This window comes from Hyalella azteca, unplaced genomic scaffold (assembly GCF_000764305.2).
Source record: "Hyalella azteca isolate HAZT.00-mixed unplaced genomic scaffold, Hazt_2.0.2 contig1803, whole genome shotgun sequence".
Taxonomy (NCBI): domain Eukaryota; kingdom Metazoa; phylum Arthropoda; class Malacostraca; order Amphipoda; family Hyalellidae; genus Hyalella; species Hyalella azteca.
This window is the reverse complement of record NW_025932102.1, coordinates 107,332-132,708: the sequence shown is the minus strand read 5'-3', so window position 1 is coordinate 132,708 and position 25,377 is coordinate 107,332. Positions and strand designations below refer to the sequence as shown.

At 36.9% G+C, this 25,377-nt stretch overlaps 3 protein-coding genes across 4 annotated transcripts in view; 1 reads left to right on the top strand and 2 right to left on the bottom strand.

Annotated features, from left to right (window-relative positions):
• Window positions 1-1,132, bottom strand: part of LOC108681998 (protein retinal degeneration B) — a gene marked incomplete in the record, with an annotated part of 51,421 nt that extends 50,289 nt beyond the window's left edge. The window contains 1 exon segment of the mRNA XM_018171085.2: window positions 1,071-1,132.
• Window positions 1,133-1,517: 385 nt separating this feature from the next.
• Window positions 1,518-7,647, top strand: LOC108682002. Its single transcript, XM_018171090.2, has 7 exons — window positions 1,518-1,698; window positions 3,299-3,423; window positions 3,825-3,993; window positions 4,369-4,688; window positions 5,063-5,198; window positions 5,445-5,591; window positions 5,815-7,647. Exons 1-7 carry the CDS (start codon window positions 1,668-1,670, stop codon window positions 5,916-5,918), a joined length of 1,032 nt encoding a protein of 343 aa, XP_018026579.1. The 5' UTR covers window positions 1,518-1,667; the 3' UTR covers window positions 5,919-7,647.
• Window positions 7,648-11,111: 3,464 nt separating this feature from the next.
• Window positions 11,112-25,377, bottom strand: part of LOC108682001 (splicing factor 3A subunit 2) — a 15,509-nt gene continuing 1,243 nt past the window's right edge. For both annotated transcript variants that reach the window (XM_018171089.2, XM_018171088.2), the window contains exons 2-5: window positions 14,566-14,813; window positions 13,863-14,045; window positions 12,781-12,921; window positions 11,112-12,292 (exon numbers count right to left, since the gene is read on the bottom strand). In XM_018171089.2, coding sequence (XP_018026578.1) covers window positions 11,651-12,292; window positions 12,781-12,921; window positions 13,863-14,045; window positions 14,566-14,787 — 1,188 coding nt within the window. In that variant the 5' untranslated portion in view covers window positions 14,788-14,813 and the 3' untranslated portion in view covers window positions 11,112-11,650. The remainder of the gene's footprint in view (window positions 12,293-12,780; window positions 12,922-13,862; window positions 14,046-14,565; window positions 14,814-25,377) is intronic.

Below are 25,377 nucleotides of genomic sequence, written 5' to 3'. Positions count from 1 at the left end.
TAGAAAATATCTGTCAAACAATTTTACAACAAATCTGAGCAATTGAAACAGTTTGTCCACTTTTGATCCTCCTTTTCATTTATAGTCAGTCACCTGGCACTTGGCAGAGTACTGTATCTAAGGAAAGAATTCCACCTTGGGTGGAAAGCTTTTTTATAAGTGAACTTCCATTTCTAGAATTCCACCCTGTATTCCACCTGTATATCTTGTATTACAGCTGTAACAGCTGTAATACAAGATAAGAAAAAGCCATATGCACAACTATTGCTTGATGTTGATTCACTTGATTGTCAACTAAAGTATTCAAATGTATTAACAATCTCAAGTGCCTTAACTGTCCTTGACAATTTGAATGATGTCAGTTAATATTTATACAACTGATGTTAATAAGTCTCACAAGTTGGGAAGTTATCTGTTATCAACCCATCTAAAAATATAATAGCAATTAGGTTTAAGTGGGCTGATAATTCACAACATTCAAACTTTTCTCCCCATAGAAAGTAAGTAAAATCTATATAATTTGATAAAAAACACATGAACTGAGAATGTCTTTCTTCAGTAATATCTAAGAGTAGTGATTTTTCAAACATTAAAATATAAATTTTTAAAGTTAATCTTTAAAGGAAATAAATTTGTTCTTTACAAAAATTATTCTAGTTAATGAAAATAAAATTTTTAGGGTCAAATTATTAACATATTGGAAAATTCAAAATAGAACTGCAAGATTGAGCTGCAAGAGAAGAAGGGTAGAATCATAAATAATGCCCTGGGTTTCATATATGAGTAATACGACAGCAATTAGAAGTTATAAATTCTAGAATATATGGTTCATATATCATGTTACATTTGGTTTACGATAAATGATACGGTACATAATTTGCCACTCAGTAGAATAGGTAGTTAAAGAATAGATAAATACTGCTCTTACCTCCCTGACAGGCTGACCCTGGCCCCCTGCTATTCACTAAAAACTGTACCTATATTACTGATTTAACGTGCATTCACAGTATTAAAATTTAGCTACACAATATCTCACGCCTAGAGAAGAAACCTTGAATTTTACATCTCACCTTAGATTTCGTTACTCTTCGGCCTACAAATTTCAGATTATGCCCGCAGTCACGACTCACAATATCAGTCACCTTATCAAGATCGTTTTTTGTTTGTTTACACAGGCACAGGTTAGCCAACGCTTTCGCTTCCTAATAAGATGCAATATGAAAACATTTTCCAAGTACACTTAAGTATATATTAGAAACAAAAATCGTGGAAAAATAAGTTATTATTAACGTTATTCATAAATTATTTGTGTGTATCCTATAGACAGGAATCAACTAATGACTCCTTATTGCCGTAAAAATTTGGAGAAGAAAACAAATATTATATAAAATATTTTTACTCACATGCGTATCTAAAGTATATATAAATTTTACTATTCAATAGTTCTTCCTTTAAAGACACATGATCTTTTTACCTGTTATTCAAGTTGGCGTCTTTATTTAGTTGGTCGACGCCCCCCTGAAGCCTGCCCTCTTTTTTTCACTTGATGGTTCGTCTCCAAAAGTCTCCGAAGATCGACATGATTGGTGTTATCAATTTGATATTTTTAAATTGAATTGATTGCTAACAGATGAACTATTAGTGTATGGAAGAATGAAACATCAATCATGATTTTTATACTGTTTGGAACTGCCGTAGGTGAGTTTATAACCTGATATGGACTACAAAATTTCTCGATAAATGATTACCGTAGGTAGGTATTCAATTATTTTGTGTTACATTGTAGGTACGTGGCACTCAGTGGCAAACAACTACCTACCAGTTATATTGCTTTGGCACCATAAATTTCATTGCTGACCAATAAACTTGAGACAATTTTATTTTTTTGTTTAACTTGCCAATAATTGTAACCTTTTAGCATTTTTTATGGTATTAGTAAGTTAGCCGTTAGGTCTTGTTCTTTTTCAGTTTAGGTAAAGTTTTAATTCATTGTAGAACTCATTTGAGTAAATATGGAATCTTTTACTAGTTTCTTTTAGTTTTATATCTTGTTATTTATAAGAGAACCTACTAAAATTTATCTTATTGCTATAGGTAACTAGGTAAGCTAACATTTTTCAACACATACCGCCTGATACCAGTAGGTACCTTAGTCACCTCACACCTGCCTTCATATTTCAATGACATAAGTTGCCACTCAGCAGCTACTACTGCACCTTACTTGCCACTTTATACTTGTTTGTAAAAACTGTAAATACTAGTCATAATTAAGATTTAAAATTTATAATGATCGATAGACACATAACTAAAAAGCTTTTCTGATTGCTAGAAAGCTTTTTAGTGACTACCTAGAAAGCTGTGCTGCTGTCAGTGCTGTGGCTCAGTACTAGCCTCAGTTTAGTTAACACAACAGACAGTTTCTTTCAAAACAAAAACAAAAGTGCTGTGCCAACTGCCAATGTCAGTGGCATCACTGGCATGGTCTGCATGGATGGATGATATTACACTTGAAATTGAATATATAAGCTACTATCAAGCCAATTTCAATAGTTCTTAATATTAGGTTTTCAAATTTTAGTCAATTTGTGACTCTTGCAGTCTTGTGGTAAGTTAATTCAACTCAAGTTTGAAAAATATCAATTGTTGATGGCACATAAGTTGCCATGCAACAGCTACTTCACATAACTTGCCTCTTGTCAAACTGATTTTACTTTAAATGCTTGATCAAAAAGAATTTATTTTCCTATAAGTGTACATAATAACAAACAAATTATGTTAAAAAATTGTCCAGATGTGTTGTGTAGAAATGACACTATTCTTATTGTTTTAATCACTGTCACAGTAGGCAAGTAAGACTGACGATAAGGAAATATGTTCCTTCCAAACTACTACGGTACTACCAGTACTTGATTCTTTTTGCAGGGTTTATCAATTTTGCAATCATAAAGAAAATTTCCAAACCACAGGCACATATGCCAAACTATTGATATTACATTACAATAGCTAATTTTAGGTATAAATCCTGTCAGACAGTCAGACTGAGTCATTCATTATTGCAACCATGTTGTCAATGACTACAACTATCAGCCATTGTTCTAAGCCAATCTAAGGCCTAGAATACATGAGGTCATCATATGAGACATGTGAAAATTTGTTTATTATAAAGCTCCAAAATTTTTTTGGAAAATTAGCAAACCTTTTTCTCACTTGTGTTTAATAACCAAAACATAATGTGCTAGGTCAATGCATGAATTTGGCTGGATATTTTCAAATACTTGATAGAGTATTGTGTTCACAGGCTGTGCCATCAGCAGCTTGGTATCAGCAGAAACTACAGCAGCAGCAAACACCTTCATCAGCACTGCTGGTGCAAATATAACCTTCCAATGCCACTCATCTCAGCTGCAATTACAAACAAACCAGGTGCAGAGAGTGTGATTTATTTTCTAAATCAACCATTCTACTTAAATTTAGCATGTTAGCTAAACCAAGCCCATTTTGGATGACCTCATATTGTTACAAATTCTGCTATCCCTTGCCACTGCTAATAAAATGAATCTGATAAGTACCTATCTAACTTGTATTTAAATATTCAACTGGTTCTTTGAAAGCAATTGTGCTATTATGTTTTTTTTTAATATTCTCTCATGAGTCATGACTGACTGCTGCATGACAAAAAAGTTATCTTGGGTGGATTGATGTCATATGTGAACCAAGTCTTTTTTTGTTTCTATATTCTCAGCAATCTAGCAATTAATGCAGACTAATGATATAAATAAAAAATGGTTATCTGGTTGATCAAAAAGTTTATGGACTGATTACAGAGCGTGTACTGGACGTGGCCAGGTGTTCTGGAAGGCAAGCAACTGCCTATTCTGTCACCTGATGGCAGCCTCCACATCCCGTTTGTAACCCTGAACAGTAGTGGCAACTACTCCTGCTTCAATGAGGCTGATGACTCATTAATTGTCAAACATTCCCTCCTCATACCTGGTAACCTATTTACAATAATATTTCATTGTTTCTAGTTACCATTCTAAGTTTTGCATATATGCTATACTATATGAGATTTCTCATTATTGGTGATAAGTAGGTGCTCCTCATTTTCTGTTCTTGTTTTCTTAGAGTTTTTAATCAGTTGATACATTCATGATACCTTTGGTTTATTGTCCAATTTCTTAATTTTCGAATGAAATAATAAATAATTGTGTTAAATGGTAATTTATTTAGTCAATTACCCTATCAATGAATTTCTTCTTATTGCATCCTAATTCTTTAGTTTTGTAACTAATAATTACAGATTCACTTGGGTATTAATCATTTTCAAATTGAACCCATGCAATAATTTTTAATTTTTTTTCTCTTCAGGACCCCCACCTCCTCCTGCAAACCTAACTGTCAGTGAGACTGATGATGTGATAATTCTGCACTGGCACAACCCTTTCTCACCAATGTACCTCACTGCTGCTCCTGACACGGTGCTGCATCTGCGCTACCGCCCAGTGCTGCATCCTGTATTGCCTCTACAACATGATCATGCTGCACCACTTGACCAAGACTACAATGCTGCTTCTGACGCTTGGTCCAGTGCTTTGGGTGTGGATGTTTGGTCAGGAGCAAACAGTGCGGAACTGAACTCCACGGCAGCCAAGTGGAAGGTTCTTCCTCATGCTTTGCCTGCAAATCAGGTAACTACTGCTCGTCTCACAGGAAACTCCTAGTGTAGCTGTCTACTAAATTCGTGAATTTCTCTTTCAAATCTTGAAACAATTAGTCCCAGGAGATGAATTAGTTATGCAATATTTCATATACTTGTATCATGTACACAAACGTACTGTATATATTCTCATAAGAACTTATCTTTAATTTCTGTTTTATTATGGATGTGGAATGAGCTAGTGATTGATTTATAAATTATACTTTCTTATTATTGGTGTTAGAAAAATCTCTGATTTCTGTTCAAAAATTATTTCTCTCAAGGTAAACTTTGATTCGTGCATCTAAAAGCAAAGTTCATACTAATTTATAAGTGTTAACAGTAATTTAACGACACGTCGGTCAGGTTCTGGTGGCAGTGGAGCAACGTGGCGAAGAAAGCTACCAGTTTGAAATGTGGGCAGAGAACAGCTACGGGTCCAGCCCTCATGTGGCTGTTACTACCACCATCAACCACCCTTCACATGCCTTCACTAAAGCTGGTCTGAACCCACACTAAACTGATAAAGCTAAAGCTGGTCAAACGGATCGATGCTTAACAAAGTTAATTAGCCTGTCTAAGTCATATGTCAAGCAGGCTTTGCATGCCAAACCAGTGCTCTCGATGAGCGTTGCTTGACACTTACTCTACCACATTATGGAATAAAATGTTTTATATTATTTTCACAGGTGACTATTTCATATGGATATTTTGAGCACTGTTACTTATCAGAATATAAATCTTGCAGGAGCGTGGGAGCGAAGCAGAGGCTGGCTGGTTGGGGTCATAATAGTACTTATAAGCTGCAACCTAGCAGCTCTGGTCTGGATATTTCACCACAGCGCACTTGCTAAGAAGAAGAGACGGCGCCAGAGGGCCATTGCAAACCATTCCGGTAAAATATTACTCAGGCTCCCGCAGGCATAACATTTTCTGGACTTCCCTTTGATTCACCTCGAGCATTTCCATGACGACAATCAGGGCTGGTAACAAGTTTGCTGGCATCTCATACCGTGGTGTATGCCTGCGACGTTGAGTGACATGTGATGATTTTCTCATCAAGTGATGCAGATATTCGAGGCAGTGGCCAAATGTCTCACCGTGTGTGTGCTGTGCAGGTTTAAGCGGCGAGTGTGAGCATCTTGAGTTGGTGTGTCACGCTCACGACATCCACAGTGAGGCGGTTAACCTCACTCTGCCTCATCACGCTGCGCTGGTCTGATCTGCGGTATTGTGGATACCTCATCGCGCACGTCAGCTCTCTTATCATATTATTTTATCATTTTTTTCTCATTCTTAGGCGTACGTTTTTTATTCTGCTTTTTACTCATTTTATTTAAGTAGGTACTTATCTCATACCTACCATTATAAACTCTGTATCTGTGTTACTCATAAAATAATTCCGATTTTCGGTGCTGCTAAAATATCTTGATTTTATAACTATTTCGTCTTGAAAGATATAATTTTTTTTGGCTGAAGTATTATACTGCTGGGTATTTTCGTAAAATGCGTGATTTATTATTTAAATGTGATGACCGCTAAGTACTCATTTCTCCATCAGTATTCCTCTTACAAAATGAGAGATTTTGAACTATTTTAAGATCAGTCAGCTGGTATTTTTCTAGGTACTCATTATATGACATAAATTTTCCATAAAATTATGAGAGATGTTTAAGTATTTTGCTTGTATACTTGATATTCCAGTGCTTCTAGCCTTAGGATCCTTGTCTCATTAATAGATCACGTGAAAAAGGTTTTACTTCTGAGGAAATTTATACAACTAATGCTTGAGTATTTGAGTAACACAAAACAGAGCTTCAATGTTAACCTTTACTGACTTTAGTGATGAACTTCATCCATCACACCACCCCCACCCACCGTGTATAATGCTGGCAGATCATCCTTATTTAAACTGAACGTTTAGCATGAAGCAAGCAAACTATTCCTGCAGAACTCCTAAAAGGTTTCTCAAAGTTATCAAGTAGTGGTCAAATGGTAGAATTGCTGTTGTTTTTAGTTATTGAAGAAAATCTTCACATTTTCAAGACGGTAAAAGCAACTTTTGGATCAATCAGCAGATGATGGGCAGTTCAATACTAAATACTTGTGGCTTAATTTTTTCTTTACATAGCGTGTGGAAATACACGACAAATGTGTGTACTGCTTTGTATTTCATTGCATTTGTGTGCTGTGTTCTGCATACTTTTTTATCTATACCGTATTTCCTTAACTTATGGTACGAATAACGCATGAATAATATGTAAATTGTTCGGTGTGGTAAATGGTTCCAAACTTCCCTGATTCTCAACGCCAAGTGTTTGCAATATGAGAATCTCGTTGTTGTTTCTAGTACTCTGTATGCCTATTTAATTTGTTTTTTAAAAACTTCTTGAAAAACATATTTTTTTGTTCTCCATGTCGCAATATAAATCAACTCTCTAGTCATAAGGACGTAATTCTTTCCTTCAAATGTGATTTATTTTTGCGTGAATTTCAACCATTTTTCTACCTGCATGAAGTCCATAAAAAAAAACAAAAATTTTTTGTTATCTCATTTTTAAAATTAGAATAATCTTCAGTTGGCATCTATAACTTGAAGAAAAGTTTTCTGTATGTTTCGCGGCTTTTTGTAAATCACATCTTTTTATTTTAATTGATAAGTACCATTTATTGTAATGATTATGCTAAACGTAATCCTGAACCTTGTAATGATTCAAACAAATCATTGACATGTGTGATGGAGTCTCGCAAAGAGACGCACGGACATGACCTAGTATTTCCATCACCCATAAGAATATCATAACGGTTGTTCTATTTGCTTAAAGTGAATATCCCGTACGAAGTCGCGACAGTTCCGTAATTTGAATAGCACTACAACATTTTTTTAACTCGAGTGTCCACAATTTTTTATGTATTCATGGTGCTGATGCTTCAAGTCAGTGTTTCCCAAAGTGGGCGGTACCGCCCCCCCCCCCCCCCCGAAAGATCTGGAAGGCGGTGAGGAAGGAGGGGCTGCAGTCCGAAGTCAAAGTCAGAAGTTCGAACGTTTGTTTGATGATTTGTACACAACACGTGCAGCACACGGCTCCCAGCGATGGGTTTTCCATCCAGATCTGTTTTTTAACCTCTCCTGGGTTTCTATTCTAGATTTTTGAAAATATTCAAAATCTGCGGTTTTTGTGCGTATTAGAGGGGGGCTTCTTGAATATTATGTGCATGTCGAAAGTGGTCGCTAGGAATTTACTGGGGAGCCAGCCTGCAAAAGTTTGGGAACTACTGTTTTATGTGCTCGTGCTGCGTTTAACTGCTGATGCAGGTAAAACGTTTCCATGCCTGTACAAAAGGAAGCGTTTTATTAAAATACATCGCGTTGTTGCGATATCGAATTTCTTCCTCATGAGACCATGTGTCTTGAAGCTCAATGTTTTGATGTGAATCCTTTTGTAGTTTACTATTGAATATCTCAGTTGACAGCTTTTAGGCCCAAAGCAAGCGATGATAATGGCCTACTCTCTACTCGTTCAATTCAAATTGCTCATGTGTCAGCCACTGTGACGCTACATCTCCACGCATTATTAATTATGTGTTTGACATGTGTGAGGTTGAAAAGTTTTTTGTCATTGCTTAGGCAGTGTGGTCACATTGATGTCACACATATTTGACCTCTATGAATTCAAACCTTTTCTCACTAAGTTAAAGATAAATCTCAGCTTTACCTCTCCAATGATGTCAACTTTTCCAAGTCCAGTTTAAAAATAAATCTTTTTTCCTAAATGCCGTCGATCAAGACGCGAGAGAAAGAGTATTTTAAGCAAATGGCGATCCCACGAAAAAAGGTTCTGCTTTTTATGTTTGTTGTCTAGCTATTAGGATGTCAGTATGCCATGTGCTAATCAAATATTTTGTCGCCTGTAACCTTACGTAATTAGATGTTAGTACTTAAGGTCTTAGCTTGTTCTTTTCTTATTTACATTTGTAATACGTTGTTTATGTTAAGAGATGATTGCTTGGAAATCGGATTGATTACTCGCTACTATCACTGCCTAAGCCATTCTCGAAATGTAATTTTCTCATGTTCAACATGCACACGTTTATTTTGCACTACGCATAACCGCACATTCTCGAGCGTCTAATTGAAAGTCGTTCTGAGTGAACCTAAGTTATGATTTCATTTGTATTTACTTGCCATTCATTTGTTTAGTTCTTTTCATATATAGGTATTGTCGGTTATATTTTTCCGTAGTTTATCAAATATTGCAGTCATACAACTTGCTCGCCTCTATTTTCTTTTGTGCCATTACAGGATGTAGCAAATTTTGCGCTCTCGGTTGCTCGTTGAATTGCATAAGGGATGTGCTGCAGCTATCCATAGTTTACTAGTCGGCGCTTCTGTCTTTCTATAACTTTAAGCTCCTAACTTAAGCAAACATTTAGCCTTAATTCTCTGTTCATTTTTCTCTCAGTGAAACAAACTTAATGCCACTGCTTTAAATACCGATCATGATGAATTTATACAGGCTTTGGCTAATTCAGGCACAGAGGACTCCTTTTATCATCGGCTGAAATTTTTCCAATAGATAAAAGGTTAATAGACTACATCCGTCGCACACAACCCTGCCACTAATGGGTGAATGACCACCTACTTAGTGATCACATTCTTCTTTGTTGTGGATTTAAAACTCAATATTTATCTACAGTAATTCTTTCCGTCGCTATGCATGCCACAAATCAATAAATGTCGAGCAATTTATTTTTATCTCAACAGAACTACCTTCTTGTATTCTAATTCTCTTTAGAGATATCAATGTAGTATTTGATTTCTCGGTAGCTTCTCTAAGTCCAGTTTCGTTAGAGACAATATTTGCTATCAAGGTCTTTTCGAGTAATCTCACTAAAGCTATTGATATTTCATTCAAACGCTTGTGCAATCCATGTCCGACATTAAATTTATATTTTATAAATTACGATGCAAACCCTGCTGGCCCTTAGCATTACAGTACATTCGGTCGTTTGTAATGTACATTCTAGAAATTACTCGTAATCACGTTACGTTTAATTCGAAACTTGCAGTCGTTAGAAGTGGTTGCTAACGAGCTGGCCACCGGCTGCTGAACTGACGTGACGATTGTTTCTGTGCATCTAGTGCCTGGAATGATAGAAATAAAACCTCATCGCCATCTTTCCTAGTACAGAATTAGTTAATTTTGCTTGAATTTACATCGATATTTGTAGACTGACTAACATATGCTTGGGAATTACTAATAGGTTGTCGACTGTGAAGTTTCAACGAAGGAACGGCTTAGTGGTAATGAGTTTATATGGTAATGTTTTACCAGTATTAATAACGTCACGAGTCGGTATTGAGTAGTGCCACTCTTGCCTGTCACCCTAGCTCAGAAATGCTAGGTAGCTTAGAATTAGCTAACTCTGAACTTGAGGATAGCTATGCACTTTCATTGTAATTATTTTTTAAAATTGTGTTGATAATTCTCACTCGTTCTTTTTCCGCCGTCCTTTATCATTCCATCTTTATAATTGAATCAGATGCCTTTAGACGTCCTTAGTCGTGAAATTTTTTGAGGTGAATCTTGTTCAAGACTGTCACTTTCCAGGTTGTAGAATTAGTGCAGCTCTGTGCATCCTATTCCTTGAAATTCCAATGTATGCATCAGTATTTCCTAATCTTGTGATTGAATACGACTTTTAGCTCCTCTGCGGCAGCACAGGACCTCATCACTAATACTACACATAAGCTTTCATTGTGTGTTCAGCTATAAATAACTTTCAATGCGCTCAAGATATTAGTCATCAAGTAATTGAATTTCATTATGTAAACCGTAGGTCACTGGGACTAAATTCGTTGCGTCCGGCAACGGTTGCGAATCGTTGCCAGATCATCTTGCGTTGGGCGGTATACTGTAACATTTTCTGGAAGTAAAATATACCTAACAAGAAATCGTATTCGCGTCTCACTGGGAAGGTAGCGAAGCAATTGTAGTCCGGGACCGCAGATTAGGAACCACTGATGTATCGTCTCTATCTTGTGTAGTCCGGAACTGAAATTTCAGCTCGAAGTTGAGATTCCCCCAGGTGCATGCATAATTTTCAGGTGGTATAACTGCGACTAGCTTAAGTTTTGTAGATGGGTACTGGTAAGGATAAGTGCGTTTAACTTGTATTTGATGAAGTATTTCATATTGTGTTGAAAAGTTTTCTAGACTTCCTGCAGTCGTTCATGCGGGCGAGCAAGACGAGTGCGCAAATTCAAGTAAACATTAAAATTGCAGTATTTTTTGCCTTCTTCAGCTTGCTTACAGTGGAAATAAGTATAGATAATTAAATCAGCTAAACGTACGTTTTTGTCGGTCCTTACTAGACTGAAAATCTCATTTTTAAGGTAAATAAAATGGATTTCTTTTGAAAATTTTTATTTGCCTTTTATTCAGACACAAATCAAAGGACAAGACGCTTCCATTGGCTCACATTGCTGACGTTTGAAGGTAATAATTTAGAAAAGATAGAACCCAGCTCCTACATTGTAGGCAAATGTATATTCGTGAAAATGGAAGTGAAGTATGACATTAGAAGCGGTCAATATATTCGATGTGATGGCCGAGCATTTCGTGTTTTCAGTTATGTGGAATTTTTCGAGATGTCTTCTACAAATTCGTCTGTGATTCTTTAATTAAACGTAGAAATGCGTGTAAGCTTTGCCCCCTTTATTATTCAGGTCTATTCACTTACAGCATTCAAAGAGTCAACATAGAAGCTAAACCTGACCAGGAGAGAAGAGTATGGTATAAAAATCAGAGACAGTTGGAATTTCTTCCGATCACCGCGACTGAAAAATTCAAGACTCAAAGAGAACCATTTGTTTGCAGCCTGAATTCTGCGACCAAAGAAAGCCGATGAGTTTCATTAACCAGGTTACTGAAAAAAAAGCAGAGAAAATGTTCACTTGTTGGAGCCTGGGGGAAGAGGGGGCTGAGCTCCCCCACCACTGTTGACACTTGAAGGCGGAGGGGGAGGTGCGGGGTTGAAGGGAGGTGGGGGAGGAGGCAGACTTCCCGGAGGAGGAGGAGGCCCCTTGTTTAGGTTGGGTGGAGGAGGGGCCATACCAGGCGGCAGAGGTGGGGGCCTCATGCCAGGGGGACGAGGCGGGCCAGAAGGGAAACGAGGAGCGCCTTGTCCCCCGGAGTTGGGGGGCGGTGGCCCATACGGACTGCTGGATGGACCGCTGAACCTGGGAGGACCTTGCATGTGGGGAGGCGGGGGTGGGGGCGGGCCTGAGAGCGGTCTGGACATCGGCGGCCGCGGGGGCATGGCGGGTGGTGGACCCAAAGGTCCCCCAGGAGGGAGGATCGATGGGGGTGGACCATGAGGGGGAGGTGGTCGAGGCAACATGGGGGATGCAGCCGGCGGAGGGTGTCCAGGACCCCCTGAGGAGGAAATGGTGATGGGGGGAGGGGGACCGGGAGGGACGAGCTTGGCCTTAGGGTCGATCTTGAAGGAGAACTGCAGGAAGAACTGCTTGGTCTCCTTGTTCCATAGCGTCCAGAACCTATTCTCACCTTTGTCCACCTCCCGACTCGGCACCTGTAACATTGACATTTTTATTACAAACTATGAATTTAAAAAAAAGTGTAGAGATAAATAGCACTAGCAACAAACTAAGCAAACGACTAACTAAATATACCCAACGAAACTCCCCCATGGGGCTTGAATCTAGACAACTCCTTAATGGAGAATATTGAAGATTGTTGCATTGATAACCAGGCGGAACTCTTGCTCTGAAATTCAGGAGATTTAATTTTATTTTTATAGCATAGTAGTATGTATCAGACATTCATTATCTGAGTTCATATCAACTGGATGAATTTACATGCGAAGTTAATCAGAACGTGTCGAAACCAAAACCCGCAATTCAACCCAAAAATTCTGACGGAAAGTGAAATAAATATGCAACGGAATCAGCAGAAGAAATTATATTGTCACATGATGAATGATGATGCGCCTCAACATTTGATATTTTTATATTTTTCCCAAGAATATAGCATGCTAATAATCAAGGGGACGAAGAGTACCTTGAAGGCGATGGTCTCGTAAGGCTCGGCAGCAAAGAGCAGGTACTGCCACTTGCGGTCGGGCGGCTCAACCTTCTGCTCGTAGGCCGACATGAAGCGGTGGCGCGGGGCGATGCCTTCGCCGATCTCGGGGTAGTCCACCTGACGCAATACCTCAACATGTAATGGCAATAGCGGACAAAATGGTCCATCAATACTTAAAATACATTAAATATATCCTAGTATAATTTAGTGTATGGAACACTGGCATATTAAGAAATACTGTCACATGTCTACAGCTCGATTAGCATATAACAAGTTTGGTTTACTTGGTACCATTCATAGCTCAAGCTTTTTCAGTGAGTAATATTTTGGTACATACCGAGGATAAAATGAATACCCCACAAGTCTAATAAAATAGACTAAAGAAATAAATAGGGAAATAAAAATAAATAATATTTTCAACCTCTCGGGTGGTATAGTAAAACCAAACCCCTCGAGTGGTCTAGTAAAACCAAAACCTCTCGGGCGGTCTAGTAAAACCTTTCGGGTGGTCTAGTAAAACCAAAACCCCTCGAGTGGTCTAGTAAAACCAAAACCTCTCGGGTGGTCTAGTAAAACCTTTCGGATAGTCTAGTTAAAACACTTCGAGTCGTCTAGTAAAACCAAAACCTCTCAGGTGGTCTAGTAAAACCTTTCAGATGGTCTAGAAAAACCCTTCGAGTGGTCTAGTAAAACCCCTCGAGTGGTCTAGTAAAACCAAAACCTCTCGGGTGGTCTAGTAAAACCTCTTGGGTGGTCTTTAATAGATAATAAATCATGACTATAAAAATGCTGCGCCGGAAAATGATCATGGAAATGGAATATTCAAATGACCAACTGGGCACGCTGCCTAAATAAAAAATAATTAGAAAATGCTTTCTCGCCAGCAACCATATATAGAATCAGACAGGCAGGATGTTATAAAACAGGAGGCATATCTTGAAATCATGTGAACGTAGTCTGGGTTATACTTAAAAAAATGCCTTTTTGTTTGTAAGACTGATACATTCGTGAGTGAATTTGAAAAAAAATATATATATATATATATATATTCACCAAACCTGAAAAAGCAAGCTCTGCTGCCCATTCTCAGGATCTCTTTGTTTGGTAACACGATAGCCAGGGCGACCAATCTTGACAAATTTTTTAAGCTCCACTCGAGCCTTCTCAGGGGCGGGCTGCGTTGGTGCTTCCTTTGCTTCTTTTGCGGCGCGTCTAGCCAAGTTGGTCTGGTGCTTCTTGCCCTGTGCAAGTGGCAGAATAAATTAATAAAAACAAATGATAAGAGTTCATTGCAGCTGTAATGTTCCAATAGAGAAGGATAAGCTAAAGAAAATGACACCAGGTCATGTCAAGATGTTCTGACTACACTTGCATCATTGCAGTACATGGGAATATTAAAATGGGATGGAAAATGAAGAAGCATAGATTGTAGAATTTTATGGAATGGAATTTTTCAGAGAATATGGAATTTTTCAGAGATGCCATACAATAGTCCTTGCAAATACCTTTCAAATGAGCTCAATCTCGTTTATGAAATGATTCTTGGTGAGAAGTTATTAAGGAAAAACACTCAAAACCGTCTCTTATTACCCTGTTTGATGGTATTGAGCTCTAGCCATGCTGAGCTGACCAGCTAATTTTGAATACATTTTCAAATTAGAGAAAAACAAATCAACAACATTCATCATTCTATTGCCTATCAACAGAACTTGGTAATGATGCATCAAATTTTTCAGGATCACAAACTTAAAAACCACAAACCTGAGTGTGAGCCAAGTAGCTTCCTTCATTGTTGTGTAAAGTGAGACATAATTTACACTCATATGAACCCAGATGGTTTTTCATAAAGTAAGGGTCTTTGTTCAGGTCAATGGTCTCAAGGGCCAACTGCCTGAGACGCTCCCGTCTGTCCTTGTTGCTCTCGCTCCATGAAGCCTGTCCACCCCCACCAGTCTTGCCTCCAGCTCGATGCTGGAAATCCATGTCTGACTGATCTTAAATACCTTAATCTGAAAATCAAAAAATTTATATAAAACATCATATCATATTTTAAAACAGTTAAGAAATTTAAAAGCAAAGAAAATGCCCAGCAAATTCACAATATCGATTTTGAAAATGTATTGGGAGACCAGCTCCATCATCAGTTTGAAAATCTAAAAATGAATACAATCATTTTATAATTCAAAATTCTAAGTCAGGCATTAAAACCTAAAAAACTTAAAACTCAAAACCACCTTAAATCAAAAACCAGGACTAGCAAAACACAGAGTAATAGAAGAAATGAAAAGATTAAAACTCAAGAAAAAATGCCAAAACCTAAAAGACTAGCAATTCACTAATTCAAGATGATAGGAACTGAATGCATTATTGTGACATGATTTTTGTTTGAAGATATGTAGAGACTTCAAAATCCTCAAATCTGAACTGCCAGAAGTGGAACCAAGTCTACTAAAATCACTCTCAGATACAGCCACATTGCACTGTTCAGCATGTACCTAGGCACATGGAAGAATAAGGGGGCTTGCCGAGAAGCAAGTTTGAATGATAGCTTTTGTTCAGAAACCTGGATGTAGAAGTTTCACACTCCAAAGCATTTTCAACATCAATATGTTGAAATGGTTTGGCATTTTCTTTGCTTTTAAATTCCTTGCAAACGTGTGATGTAAGCAGACTGATAATATAAGTACTTATTTCAAACCCTTAGTTCTGAACTTATTTTGTTTGCAGAAATATTTGAGTTAAGCTATCAAAATTTAAGAATTTTTCTATTAGAATCATGACAAGAATGAATGATATATTACAAAATGTTGTTAAGGGGAGCGTCTACCCTAAAATTGAAAATTTTTACTTTTTCGGTTTTTATACTAATTTTAAAGCTGACATTCTGCCCTATCCAACAGTACCACTGCCATCTCTCTATGTTGATTTATGATTTCACGACATTTCATGAAATGGGGAGTTCTTTCAGTAATTAGATATGAGATGATTTGCTGTCCACCACTACAAATATAGTGTTTTTGTGAGGTCTGACTCAGTGTGCCTCCGGGCTTTGTAGGGAGAGATGCGCATGTAGTTGCTCCCATCATCCTTGAGTGGAATCAAGCTCCAGAAAGGTTTAGTTTGGTATCTATGCTACATTGAGCGCATATTGAGGTGCGCGCAGGACTGTCCACGCGGGGCTCTCCTCAACATTCACACTTATTGTCACGGAAAACCTATCTCCTCCTAGAGTTTGGAAGCTACAACAATGAGACATATATCATTTGATTTGCAAATAAAAGATCTACAAAGTTGCCTTTGCGTTCTTCTAATTTCTTTATAGTTTGGATTTTATTCAGTAAAAAGTGGGGAAAAAATCGAAAAATTTCCGAAAAATTTACGAAAAATGGTCCCACACCCACAAAAATAAAAATTTCAAAAAACGCCAATACAGTTTTATAGATATGGTCTTTACGCATCAAATGATGTGTCTCGATGTTGTAGCTTGAAAATCCTAGGAGGAGATAGATTTCAAAAGTACCCCCTTTTTTGACCGTTTTCTAAGAATTTCACGTTTTCTTCCATTTTTTTCAAAAAATTCACAGGAATAAACTGCGAGTTTTTTTCCATTTTACATATGTGTACCAAGTTTCAGAGTGATCTGTTTGTAAATAGCCAAGATAATTTTTTGGGGTAGACACTCCCCTTAAATGATGAGATTTCTGTATCAGATACTATAATGAAAAGCTTGATAATATCAAGTGCCATATTTTGCTTAAACAGACATAAAATTTTTTTTAGTACTTTAATACTTTTTGTTTTCAGTATTCTGTTCATATTTATGTGTTGTTGTAACACGCGCATATTCCATCAATGATATTCATATCACTGGGAAAATTCATACATGTATAATTATGTTGCAAATCAGATCACACGCTTTAATATGAATCAATGAGAAATTTGTTTTTACAATTTTCATTTGCTAATAAATGACTTATAAATGACATGTGAGATTTTATTTTTACTGTGAATTACAGGTTTGAATGGGCAGCTCAATGGCAAATGGTTTGTACTTAAATAAATGAACTGTGCTAGCCCAAGATTTAATTATCATGGATGTTGAGGTTAATTTCACGTCACTAAGATACTTCTGAATAAAAATGGTAAAAATCTATTGGCCCTATAATTAATGAACAAGATTATTATGCACAAAAAATGTAGTACATAGACGCGAGAAAATGGTTTGAGTGCAATTTTTTATTGGAATATCTGAAGTTTGGATATAATTTTTGGTTGTCTTGGATGACAGGCACGAGTCTAATGGTCAGTCATAGAACTTATCAACTTGAGAATGCAGCGGTAGTCAGAAAATAATGCTATGATCTAAACATCTGCTAAAGGCTCTAGCGAGTTCTTGTTTGTGATTTAATTATGAAATGCTACCTAGTTGAAAGAATGCTCATCCACATTCCTCATTCATGAAATTAAATACCGTAAATAAAGTAGGCATATTATATTTTTCATTTAATGCATCTGAATCTTGATACTCTTTTAAAATTTCCCATTCTAGATGATGCCATGTCAAAATACACCTACACTGCAAATTTGAAAAAATAGTCACATCACTTCATAGAATAGAATCAAAGTGTTGGCAGTGGCACTGAAGAAATAGGCCCATGGCCTGTTGCCAATTCTTGTACTTTTCATGACTTTATTCACAAGTTTGATTTTTACATTTAGATCATTTTATTTGTTGAAGTTTACTCTGTGATGAATGATTCAGGGATGTGTTACGCTTAAATTTGCAGTACCGTACGCTCGTGAACAACAGAGGTGCACTTGCGTAGTTTTACTTTTTCACTTTGTAACTGGTATTCATTGGATATTCCTGGGAGAATATGAAATTCGCGAATCACATTTGTGAGTGGCTTGCATTTGTCAAATGCAAGTCGCCATTTATTAAATAGAGTTGAGATTTTGTAATTCTGGTCATGTAGTATTTAAAACTTAGTAAGCAGTTCTGGGTAAGAGTAAGGTGTGACCTTGGTATTTTAGGGAAGGCTTGCATTTGTTTACGCACAATTTTTATGTATCTGAGGTGAAGCGGTGGTTCATTAGTAAAGAAACCCAAGGCACCGCTGGTTTGAAAAATAAAACCATTAATGCATTATTCGTGAGGTTTCTTGCATATGAATAAATATATATAAAAAAAACATTTTTAAAAACATTTTTCTGGTGGTTACAAAACTAAAAACAATGAAATAAAACAAATAAAAAAATTTCTAAAAACCATGTTTTCTTAATGGACAAGAAAGAAAAACATCAACTCTTACATAACATTAAAGTTATGTAGAGTGTTATGTAATGAAGCCTAACATGTATGTTGCCTAACAATTTAGGCTTCAAGTATGTTAAGTTTGCAGCATAGCGCAAATTTAACAACATTCAAGTTATGTATGCTGCCTAACAATTCAAATCTTGAATTGTTAGGCAACATAAGCATGCATGCCAAATTTCAAGTTTCTAGGATCTTCAGAAGTGCTCTAAATTAAGGTTTGAATTTTTGATGACAGACAGACAGAGACGAAACAAAACTAAGAAAAACATGGTATGAATATAATGTACATAGACTTAAGGTTATCTCATTATTAATGACTAGCATTTTCATTGTTAAGTCCAACTACTGAACCAGGCTGTAAAGAAGGGCCTTTCAGCTCGAAATATCGGCGTCTTTTCAAGCTCTCCATTAGCCACCTCGACCTTAAATTGGCGTCCATGGCCGATCATAAACTATGGCTCGGGCAGCCATGACCGATCATTGTGTTCTAACGCGATCTATCGTGTTCTAACATGATCTATTGTGTTCTAACGTGATCTATTGCATTCTACCACGATCTATAGCGTTCTACCGCGGTCTAACGCGATCTATAGCGTTCTAACGCGATCTATTGTGTTTTAACGCGATCTATTGTGTTTTAACGCGATCTATTGCGTTCTAACGTAATCTATAGCATTCAAACACAATCTATTGTGTTCTACCGCAATCTATTGTGTTCTAACGTGTTCTAACGTGATCTATTGCGTTCTAATGGAATGTATTGCGTTCTAACGCGATGTAACGCGATATATTGCGTTCTTACTAGATCTATTGCATTCTAACGTGACCTATGGCATTTTAACGCGACCTATGGCATTTTAACGCGACCTATGGCATTTTAACGCGATCTATTACATTATAACATGATCTATTGCATCTTAGTGCGATTTATTGCATTTTAACGCGATCTATTGCGTTCTATTGTGTTCTATCGCGGTCTATTGTGTTCTAACGCGATCTATTGTGCTCTAACGCGATCTATTGTTTTCTAACGCGATCTATTGCGCTCTAGCCCCATCTATTGCGTTCCAACGCGACCTATTGCGTTCTAACACCATCTATTGCGTTCTAACGCAATCTATTGTGTTCTAACACCATCTATCGCGTTCTAACGCGATCTATTGCGTTCTTACGTGATATATTGCGTTCTAACGCGATCTATTGCGTTCTAACACAATCTATTGCGTTCTAACACAATGTATTGCGTTCTAACACCATCTATTTCGTTCTTACACGATCTATTGCGTTCTAACACCATCTATTGTGTTCTAACACCATCTATCGCGTTCTAACGCGATCTATTGCGTTCTTACATGATATATTGCGTTTAACACGATCTATTGCGTTCTAACACGATCTATTGCGTTCTAACACGATCTATTGCGTTCTAACACAATCTATTGCGTTCTAACACAATCTATTGCGTTCTAACACGATCTATTGCGTTCTAACACGATCTATTGCGTTCTAACACGATCTATTGCGTTCTAACACGATCTATTGCGTTGTAACACGATCTGTTGCATTCTAACGTGATCTAGTGCGTTCTAACGTGATCTAGTGCGTTCTAACACGATCTATTGCGTTTCAACACAATTTATTGCACTCTAAAGAAATTTAATGTAACCCAAGGCAATCTAATGTAACCCAAGGCAATCTAATATAGCCAAAGGCAATCTAATGTGACCTAATGCATTCTAATTCAATCTAATATAGCCTAATACAATCTAATGCATTCAAATTCGAACTGACACTTCTACTGCAATCTAAAGTATTCTAATGCAATCTTATGTAACCTAATGCAATGTAATGCAATCTAATGTAACCTAATAAAATCTAATGTAGTACCGTACCCGTATTCAATTTAATGCATTCTAGTGCATTCTAATGCATTGCAATGAAATCTAGTGCAATGAAATTTAGTGCAATCAAATAAAATCTCAATGCATTCTTACACATTCAAATTCAATCTATTTAGTGTTACTGAATTAGGTTGGCTTGAATTGGGCTGGAATGATTTGATTAGGGTTGAATTTGGTTGGGTTGGATTGAATTGGGCGTGGTTGAATTGGGTTGAGTTTAATTGAATTTTGGTTGAATTGAGTTAGGTGGGGTTGAATTTGGTTGGGTTGAATTGGATTGGGTTGGATTGAATTGGATTTGGTTGAATTGAATTGGTTTTGTTTAGATTAGGATGGGTTTGGTTAGATTGGGTTGAGTTAAATATGGTTAGGATGAATTGGGTTAGGTTGCATTGGGAAGGATCAATTGGGTTGATTTGAATTGTGATCAATTGGGTTGGGTTGGATTGGTTTTGGATGAATTGGGTGGGGTTTGGTTAGATTGTGTTGGATTAAATTTGGTTAGGATGAATTGGGCTGGGTTGCATTGGGAAGGGTTGGGTAGATTTGAATTGGGATCAATTGGGTTAGGTTGAATTGGGTTGGGTTTGGTTAGATTGGGTTGGGTTAAATTTGGTTAGGATGAATTGGGTTTGATTGCATTGGGAAGGATTGGGTTGGGTTGAATTGGGTTGGGTTGAATTGGTTAGGATTGGGTTGAATCGGCTTGGATTGTAATGGTTTGGGTTGAATTGGTTAGGATTGCATTAGGTTGAGTTTGGCTGAGTTGGATTGGGTTGCATTGGGTTGGGTTCAGTTAGATTGGCTTGGGTTCAGTTAGATTTGGTTGGGTTCAGTTAGATTAGGTTGTTTGAATTTGGTTAGGATGAATTGGGTTGGCTTGGTTCAGGTGACTAGACTAATGATGTAGTCTGTTTATTTAAAATGATTTATCACAAGCTGCTTTGTTATCCATTGTCAGTGCCGTGAGGCTCTCTCAAAGCAAGCACTCAAATACATGCAATTAGAACCATTGGAACTGTTCGCTACATTTAGTAGAGTAGATCTGGTGGCTCTGAGCGGGGTATGCTTGGATGCTCATATATACATTCTCACAGCAATCAGAACTGTGCACTACATCACGGAGTTCCTGTGGCTCTGAGCACGAATACTTGTGTGCTCATATATACTCTCACAGCAATACTCTCTCAATATATACTCTCTCATATATACCCTCACAGGTGGCTATGGGCATGTATGCTTAGGTGCTCAAATGAAGCTCTCACAGCCAGGAACTGGGCGCTACAGCGCATAGTTCATGTGGCTGTTAGGACATATGCTTGGGTGCTCAAATGTAGCTCTCACAGCCGCCAGAACTGTGCGCTACAGTGCGTAGTTCAGGTCGCTGTGAGCGCATATGCTTTGGTGCTCAAATGTAGCTCTCACAGCCATCAGAACTAAGCGCTATGACACATAGTTACGATTGTAGTGTAGATCAATACGGCGCATCGGCCAAAACGATCATAAATCGCGATTTATGGAGAAGCATAATTGGTGACTGGCATCCAGTGGCATCCACCTCGGCATCTTTGGTGCATGAAATTGGAGTCCTCAACCAATGTTTTGCCTTGCTTTACAGTCTGGCTATTGATGAAACCTATCAACTACCGACTGCATAAATCCTATCGACTATTGACTGTCATGCGGTTGTTCAAGGACCAGATGACCTTGAGATAAATTTTACAACTCTTGTGCCACACTATGAGACCTGGAAAAAAAAATTGTCACTGACTCATTGCAGCAGAACCAAACTTTGCCAGAACATGTATACAAGATGTGTGTCAAACCTACTCAGTACTCCTACACATCCACTTAACAAGTTTATATTCCAATTTGTCATAGCACTCATACCAAACCATGAATAACAATACCTCAAAATAAATTAAAAACTGCCACTTAATATATTTAAATATATAAAAAAATCAATAATAAAATAAAAATAAAAAAATCATGATTTTTATAACAATTCCAAATGATTTAATCACACGATTCAATCAGCTTGATTTAATCAATACCAACCCTGGAAAATAGTTTTGAGTATGAAATTTGTTGTAAATAAAATTTGTCTAGACATAACTGTCATCAGAAATTTCCAACATAATGGTATCATAGTGTAAAACTAAAATCTACCATTACATAGATTTTATGTAAAATCTATCATTATACATTACACTATCAGCATTGTGTTAAAGTCTGTAAAGACAATGTGTCCATACCAAATGATACCATTACATTGGAAATTTCTGATGACAGTTATGTCTAGACAAATTTTATTTACAAAAAATTTCACACTGAAAACTATTTTCCAGGGTTGGTATTGATTAAATCAAACTGATTAAATTGTGTGATTAAATCATTTGGAATTGTTAAAATAAATCATGATTTTTTATTATTTTTTTTATTTTTGATTTTTTTATATATTTAAATATATTAAGTGACAGTTTTTAATTTATTTTGAGGTATTGTTATTCATGGTTTGGTCACCGTATAAGTGCTATGACAAATTGGAATATAAACTTGTTGAGTGGATGTGTAGGAGTAGGTCATAGTGGCAAAGCAGGAGTTTTTAGACACTCCCTCAAGTACATTTTTGAGTCCTATAAGTAGACTAGTAAAGTATCATGGATACTACCAGCCTTATCATACTTGAGAAATTGGTTTAAATCTTGAGTAAACGAGAAAATTAAAAATGAACTGATCCTTAAAAATCCCTGGTTTGTCACTATGGCTGATACATCATCATGTGTCATGTGATGTGTCTCTCAAAGCTGTTCATATTTTATTAATGTTTGTTGTTTGTCTTTGTCTTTATAATTAACTTTCAAAGTTGCAAAAATTGAGATCTGATAATTAAAAAAAATTGCATTGCCTGTATTTTTGTTAGCAATGGGTTTGCACCGCACAAACCCATTTCACCAGCTGGGAGGATGTCGGGAACGTAATGTAAGTATTCCCAACCAGGCATGGAAAAAATCTACTTGGTGAACCGCAACTCAATTTTTGGAACCATGGTTTTATGGATTTGCCTGCCATGATTCCATTTCTTTGAGCCTTGACTTGATTTTTTTGAGCCTTGAATTCCATATCTCAGCTTTTAAAAGACATTTACAAGCTGGCAGCTGCAAATCTTCTACTAAGTCCCATGCACGTGTTACCTCTAATCTCTAATTTTACCCTGAAAACAGTCAACACTAACATTTGTCTTCAATCGAGTGGCAATTGATCACATGATAATGCAGTCTGACTGGTCTGACATGACTCCAACTATGCGATCTACAAAGAAATGTTTTTGATTGACATGTTTTGTTGACAAGAAGTCAAGTGTCACTCCAAACCTGAGCCTGTCATGCGGGAGCATAGTGGCAAAGCAGAGAATTTTTTAGACTCTCCCTCAAGTTCATTTTTGAGTCCTATAAGTTAAGTAGACCAGTAAAGTATCCTGGATACCAGCATTATCATACCGGTACTTAAGAAATTGGTTTAAATCTTGAGTAAATGAGGAAATTAAAAATGAACTGATTCTAAAAAATCTCTGGTTTGTCACTATGATTATCATACTTAAGAAATTGGTTTAAATCTTGAGTAAATGAGGAAATTAAAAATGAACTGATTCTAAAAAAGCTCTGGTTTGCCACTATGTGCAGGAGGCACCATCAAAGTCTAGGGATGTTATCACCCTAGAGTCAGATTTGTTGTGCAGGATGATAGTGGCAAACCAGAGATTTGTTAGAATCAGTTCATTTTCAATTTCCTCATCTACTCAATATTTTAATCAATTTCTTATGTATGAAAATGCTGGTATCCAAGATACTTTCTAGTCTACTTATTGGACTCAGAAATGAACTTGAGGAAGAATCTAAAAAAATTGCTGCTTTGCCAGTTGCAACTATGTATAATTTTGGCAGGATCGTTGAAAAAGTGCGGATTGTGGAAGTTAGAAATTTTATGAAATGATATTTGCACAGTGCAAACCGCAATTTTTTCAATATAACAAAATACATGATATTACAGCCATGATATTACAGAAAAAATAGGACTTTTCCAGCCCTGCTCCTGACATTGACATTCAGGTTTTTTCTATTTGCCAAAATCAGTCCCTCATTACTCATTAGAAGGCACCACTTACATTTATTGGTTTTTTAAAAAAAAATTCCAGGCCTTTTGTTTGTAATGATCAAGTTTCAGTTAAGTATTTAGTTAACCAGTACTGTATTACATATACCATACTTGGGGGCGGGGCTTTTGGGCACAACCAATCACAGCTTGAAAGCATCCCCATCAGCCAATCACAGCTTGAAAGCAGATAATATTACAATTCCATTATCCAATCAAAGCTGGAAAGCTGAAAGTGGCTAAAATAACAAACCAATCACAAATGGAATTCTGGAAAGGGATAGGATATGTAAATAATAGACAAAGTGTAAAGTTCCTGGCCTTTCCCAGCTTTCAGGTCCTGCTTTCCAATATGCTATGTGTACTGGTTAATTTATTATCCCTCTAGAATTCCACACTGCATGACCAATCTCAAGCCATGTGGATTGTTGCAATGCCTTCTACTATTCAGTTTTGTAATTCATTTCCAACCTAATTGTGATCTATGAATAATGAATAGGGTAAACGCGGTATATTCCGACACATTAAGGACGCATCGAGAAATGAAAAACTATAAAAAACCGTATGCATTACCTAAGTTCTGTTACCTTCACATGACTCTCAAAACACTTCACTATGCGTCAGCAACGATGAAATGTCACAAAATGTTGCCATATTTATTAAAAATCCTTTAGAATGGAAACCTACCAAATCCCTATATTCCGTCACTTTGTGTGGAAACATCCGACACGTGGTGAGTTGTATTGCGTCAGCGCTTCAAATTTAACTGATACGTATTGCCGACATCCACGTGTTCGAATTCCGTTTGCTGTGTGAGCTGTATTGGGATAGAACACGGCTTTGAATTAGAACACTAACGAATATTGAACACTACTTAATTACGTTTTAATTAACAGCTATTAGGCTTTTAATTAAGCAAATTTCAATTTTTGTACAAAGCTTTGAATTATCTGTGTGTGTCCAATTCAAGTTGTGTCGGAATTAGTTTTCATGTGTCGAAATCCAACATCTCAACTTAATCATCTATTAATTTATTTACCACTTGAAATCAGTGAATACGAGTATACTTAAAGGATTCCTAATATATTCACAGACGTATTTAAAAGTCTCAAACCATAATATTCTTCCTATAAAAACAGTTATTCACTATTTGGTAGCTCCATGTCAACTGTCAAATTTGACACATTTTTCGATGATCTCACC